The 5,977-nt window shown below is 49.9% G+C and overlaps 1 protein-coding gene across 1 annotated transcript; it reads left to right on the top strand.

Moving 5' to 3' along the window:
- Positions 1-409: 409 nt before the first annotated feature.
- spred3 (sprouty related EVH1 domain containing 3) lies at positions 410-4,794 on the top strand. Its single transcript, XM_008297174.1, has 6 exons — positions 410-420; positions 2,083-2,248; positions 2,415-2,583; positions 2,676-2,737; positions 2,821-2,979; positions 3,790-4,794. The coding sequence occupies exons 1-6, from the start codon at positions 410-412 to the stop codon at positions 4,792-4,794; spliced, it is 1,572 nt and encodes a 523-aa protein (XP_008295396.1).
- Positions 4,795-5,977: the final 1,183 nt, after the last annotated feature.

The following is a 5,977-nucleotide window of genomic DNA, read 5'->3' as shown; positions in this document are numbered from 1 at the left end:
GGTAGAGGGAGAGAAGGAAGGAGAGAGGGAGTGATTTGGAGAGGGAGGGAGGGAGGAAGGAAGGGAGAGAGAGAGAGAGAGAGAGAGAGAGAGAGAGAGAGAGAGAGAGAGGGAGGGAGGGAGGGAGGGAGGGAGGATGCTGCCAGCGGAAAATGGCTGCTGCAACCTCAAGCCTATCCTGATACACCGAAACGACATCAAGGTGGAGAGAGAGAGAGAGAGAGGGCGAGAGAGGGAGGAAGAGAGAAAGAAAGATTAGGAAAATGAGAGCAGATAGAGGGAGAATGTGAGTGAGTCTGAGTGTTTCCTGAAAGGAGGATAAAAAGAGAGAGAGAGGGAGAGAGAGAGAGAGAGAGGGAGAGAGGAGACCCTGGGGTGGGCTGCTGCAAGCGGCGGGCAACACCGAGCCATGGAGGGCGAGTAAGTCCTTACATTTTCATTTTTAACATTGCACTTATATATTCAGCCATCCGCCAGCAACAACAACAACAGCAGGAGAGAGAGAGAGAGAGAAAAAAAAATGGATAGAAAGGAAACGCCACCACCATCATCAGTGTTACACCAATCCATGCACTGTTATCACAGTCGCTGCTCTACAATCTAGCAGGGAGAATAAAAAACACCATTACGTAGCCTTGAATCAACAGCATACACCCCTATTTCCGATTTTATATCCAGTGTGTGATCAATGTAAAGCCACCTACATGTGGACTTGCGCTTGCTTTTTTTTTTTGTAACATGACTGGCACACAAGATAACGCGGCACCGGATTGAGGAAATAACAATATTCACCAAACAACCAGAAGCGATGCAACAATTTCCAAATGCGTGGCGATTGGTAAAAAAAAAAAACAACAACAACAAAATCAGTCAGTGTGTAAAATGTATGGGGAGGAGAGAAGAAGGAAAAAAAAAAAAAAGGCGAAATATGGCGAGTTTGGGGCCAGCATCGCGTCATTCAAGACATGGCTACAGTAGAACGAGGGAGGGATGGAGGCGTTGTGATTTTTATCAACGTGTCTCGGGGTTTCATTATGATTTTTAAAGCCAAACTTTATGAATGAAATGTGATTTTTCTCTCTCTCCCTCGCTCTCCCTCATCCTCACCCCTCCTCTCCTTCTTCCCTTTTCTAATCGGGCCCCCTCCCCCCATCTCTCGTTTCCTCTCCATCCTCTCACCCACACGTTCCTCTTTTTCTTTTTTTTCTTTCCCTTTTTTTTCTTCTTCTTCTTCTCTCCTCACACGCGATTTGCATTGTATTTAGGCCCCTGATGCGTTGTGTTTTTTTTTTGTTTTGTTTTTTTTTCCTATTCCGGAGATATATCGCCATAACGCGCAGTGCGATGTCGAATCCAGCCCTGCTCCGTCCCATTCATAAAAAATATAACATAATATCGGGGTGTGTTAATGAGTGCGTGCAGCAGGGGCGGAATGGAGAGAAGCAGCGTCTGAGAAAATAATTGCAAACAATTAAAATTCACTGTGGTTTTGAAAATAACGCACACACACACACACACACACACACACAAAAGAAAAAGACGCATGCGTTACATGCACATGTCGAACTGCGGTGCTGAATTATTCAGCCGATCGGCGAGGGCAGCTTATTTTTTTTTTTTTTTTTTTATTTTCTATTTTGCAAGAATGCCGGGGCCTCTGATGGCAAATGGGTGCGTTCATTGATACGTCTATGTGGGAAACACTCATTCTTCCTCCCTCCTCCCATTTGGCCGCTTCTCTCCTCCTCAGTGTTGGTTTTCTTTCTGTCAATTTGCTCCATGTTCCATAGGTGTGCGCAAACACTCCTATGCGTAAAGAACGCCAAAAGCGGACCTATTCCGTGCGTCTTAAAGTCAGATTTACCTCCATCACGTGAGAAATTGCCTTGACTGACAGTGTGGTGATGCGCCTTTGAGCCTTGAGGCCCGAGCTGCCAGTTCGGTGCTTCTTTGTGTGGATTTCATTTTGGCATCACATGCAGTCCTCACACTGGAAACGCTCTTTTTTTTTTGTACATTACGCACCGTGCGCATCGGTGCATGTTTGCAGGTGTTTAAATGTCTCCTGGTCTCCCCTGACAGTGTGCGTGTTCGTGCGGTGGTGATGACACGTGATGACTCCAGTGGCGGTTGGGTGCCCCTTGGAGGTGGCGGCCTCAGTCACGTGGTCATATGTAAGGGGCGGAGTCACGACGGCAGGGGGCGGAGAGAGTACATCATCCGCGGAGAGCGGCTGCGAGACCGAGCAGTGAGTGTGTGCGTGTGTTATGGCTGTCTTTGGTGCCACGTTGCTAGCCAACACCACCTAAAGACTGTAGATTGATGTTATGTCATGTAGGGGTCTGGGGGGGCATGATTTCTGTAGATCTCGGTTGGCGAACTAACCTGTCCTGTTGCTGTTTGTGTGTGTGTAGCCGGTGTTGGAGTGTGCAGTGCAAAGGGGGTTAGTGTACAACAAGGTGAACCCCATCTTCCATCACTGGCGAGTAGAGGATCGAAAGTTTGGCCTTACATTCCAGAGTCCTGCCGACGCCATCTCCTTTGAGAAAGGGCTTCAGACTGTCATAGACAAGCTCGACAGAGGTGCACATACATGAGCCACGTGTAAAAACCTGCATTGTGATGTTTGTATTGGGTTGAGTTGAGCCTAAATCCCCTCTTCTCATGTCGTCAAGGCTCTGACTCGCCCTCGTCCTCCACACCAGAAGAGGCCGACACCGAGGACGATGGACAAGCTGTGAGTATCGGAGAAGTTCGCTCTCTGCTGTCTGGCGTAGTGTCGGTGTTTCTGACTCGTGGGGTGACGTGCAACCTCTCCAGTCCCATACAGGCAGCGAGTCGTCGTCCAACAGCAGAAAGGAGATGCTTCCCAAACCCATCACCATAGTGACGAGCGAGTCGTCGTCCACCTGCTTCGTGCGGCCGGAGGAGTTTAGTTTTGGATCCAGCCATGCTGTCACCACGCAGACACCTGCTCAGGTAAGACAGCAGCTCCACCTGCATCCATAATCAATACCAGAGCCTGACTGATGCTGGATTTTTCAGCAGATGCTGTTTCCAGTATTTATACATTGACTAATATTCTACACATAGGGATGGGATGGTTGCTGATTAACTTACCAGCAGCGTGTTTTAGACGACACCTCTTGACTCCGCACCACCACCTGCTCAGCTGTGACACATGCTCTGCTACATGTGCTGCAGACAGTGCTGAGAGTGTTGCAAACTATATATGTGATGATGCCACTTCTGAGTTATCCGCAGTAACTTTTTCTGCATTGTGTCAAGTAAAAGAAATTATCGGCACAAATCAGACGACACACATGTCAATACCGACAGATCGGTCAGGCTCTAACTGATTGTTTTGATAACTAGAACAGACGCCACAATTTTCTATTTATTTCTCGCTTCCTGTGTTTTTATGCTCTAATAATGATTGCTGTAAAACAATAGTTCTTAACGAGAGGTCTAGGAACTGGCATAGCTTCATATTTGGGGTTCACAGAACATTTTAAGTTCATTATGAGACAGTGGATTGATAAAAACACATGGGAGGTCGACCGTTTGGCAGATTTTTCCATGTCTTCACCCTTAATGCAACATCTACATCAGCTTTGCTTACTTGTTCTGTATAAAGTAAAATCAGATTGTTCCACTGGCGTCCCATAGAAAGGCATTTTAACAGATTTGAGGTTCTTGGGCTCCTCCTTGAGATGAAAACCTTGTATAACCGCTGCCACAGAACACGCTGTTCCTGACTCACTGTGTAATCCTACACCCTCTCCACAGATTCACACCAGGTCGGGACAGCACCAGCTCTCGCAAATGACGACTGTGTTGAATCCCCCGGCGCCCCCGCCCCCACCTCCCGCCCCACCTTCCCCTCCGGTGGGTCCCCCGGCCTCGTCTCCACTGTCCCCCCTCTCGCCCACTATTTCGCTGCTGGAGGAGGGAGACCTGCGCAGCGTGGACCCTTGCAAAGACCTGTGGGGTTCTCGAGGTTACGAGGACTACAGGCGGGCGGGGGCCACGAGGACTATGGTTGGGGGGCTGACGGGGGGTGTGGTCGTCGGCGGCGGAGGGAGCCTGCAGGACAAGTCGGAGCTGTGCGTGGTTCGCTTTGAGAAGGAGCTGGCGGGAGTGGGGACGGCGGGCTGCGACGTGACCGTGAGCCTGGACAGTAAAGCTTCCCAGCGTCTGTCCTCGTCGTCGCCCACCTGTATGTCGATGCCCAATGCTGTGTCAGGCGTGTCCTCAGGTGCTGGTTCACCCCAGGAGACGGGCAAAGGCTCGCCTTCTCCCTGCTGCATCCACACCTCACTGGCCACGCCCCGCTCGCGGACTCGTAAGAGAGGAGGAGGGGCCAGCAGCAGCGGCGACCCGGGGGTGATCTCCCCCGACGACGACAGCCCCTGCCCTCAGGCCTCCTCGTCGTGCTCCTCTCGCTGCGTTTACTGCCGCTCGGTTTTCAGCGCTTCGGAGAACGGGCGGGGCCGCTGCAGAGACGCCCCCGACCCGGCCCTGCACTGCCTGCGCCAGTGGACCTGTGTGTGGTGCGCAGAGAGTCTGCTCTACCACTGCATGTCGGACTCCGAGGGCGAGTTCTGGGAGCCTTGTTCATGCGATGACTCGATGGGGGGCCACCCGCACCCCCTCTGCTGTGCCCGCTGGTTGGCCCTCCTGGCCCTGTCACTCTTCGTGCCCTGCATGTGCTGCTACCTGCCTTTGCGCGCCTGCCTGCGATGTGGGGAAAGGTGTGGCTGCTGTGGGGGAAAGCACAAGGCGGTCCGATGAGGCCAGGCTCGGGGGCGGGAGGGGTTCCCTGGACCGAAGGGGGTTTTGGGCGTTGAGAGGAGGGAGCATCTGTAGGGATGCAGGAGGCGGCCCTCAGTAGGTGGAGCAGCGCTCTCAGTAGACCCAGACCTCTGACGTGGCCCTCCAAAGCCCCACAGCCTTCCACTGCATTCAGCTCTTTCTCTTTTCAACCTGGGGCCTTCCTCACTGGTCCATGCCTGCTGAAGGTGCTCTGCACTCAGACCAGGCTCTGTGGGAGTCATCTGGAGCCTTCATCGTGGATTTACTGAGGGATGGCTGATCTACAGTTAGCTGTCAGTGACTTTATCACAGAACGAGGGTGGCAGAGGCAACAATGATGTGTACACTGTTTCAAATGTCCGTTTTTCTTTTCTTTTCTTTTCTTTTTTTTTATTTAGAAAGAAAATCTCAAAAAACAAAAGATGTTTATATATATGATTGTTATAATTTTAATTGGTATATTTTATTAAATGTAAAACATATTGACAGAATCCCCAAATGGCACACACATTCACGTATTCACAAACATGAGATCTTGGGGAAGTTATTTGTTTTCACGTTGGCCTGTTTGTCAGTCAGATGAACAGATGTCACCCTTTACCTCTAATTTTACCTCAGATGTTACTCAAACCTTGGTTAAGGAAGGCAAAAAGGAGGCGAGCGAGCACACACGTGTATGTGCCGTCTTCGAGAAAGTACGAGCATCTGAGACCACTGGTGTTGTCTTTTGGTTAAAGTAGTAGACCACGGTGGGAGAAAGGTTATCAAATGCAAAGAGACAATTATCGTTAAGGGAAGTTGCAATGACAACCACAAAGACTTAAAAGTCATAATGTGATTCATAATGGTCCTCTGTAACCAAACACAAGGTTACTTTTGTTTTCTGATTTAACAAAAAAAAACAAAACAAGAGAATGTGTGTCGAACATTAAACCACCCTCACTTTGCACATAATTTTTCCATCTTCCCATGTATTTTTAATATTATAATCATAGAAAACATCACATCCCACCACTGTACTTGTTGAATCAGTCAAGGTGCTTACAACTGAGGCCTCTGAGCGAGTCTATTCTACCTAATGTACACAACCGCCGCCGTACACTCCCCAAAGAAAAACAACACAGGTCCCCACGCTAACCAATCCGTCCATGCGTCTCGGCCT

This window comes from Stegastes partitus, unplaced genomic scaffold, assembly GCF_000690725.1.
Source record: "Stegastes partitus isolate 25-593 unplaced genomic scaffold, Stegastes_partitus-1.0.2 Scaffold1196, whole genome shotgun sequence".
NCBI lineage: Eukaryota > Metazoa > Chordata > Actinopteri > Pomacentridae > Stegastes > Stegastes partitus.
Note: the sequence above shows the minus strand (reverse complement) of the source record. Positions and strands in the feature narration are given on the sequence as shown.

What these genes read in the sequence shown, in the direction of transcription:
- spred3 (XM_008297174.1), top strand. An exon ending in CCGAGGACGATGGACAAGCT is followed by an intron (nt 2,738 to 2,820) that starts GTGAGTATCGGA and finishes CAACCTCTCCAG; the next exon opens with TCCCATACAGGCAGCGAGTC. An exon ending in CCACGCAGACACCTGCTCAG is followed by an intron (nt 2,980 to 3,789) that starts GTAAGACAGCAG and finishes CCCTCTCCACAG; the next exon opens with ATTCACACCAGGTCGGGACA.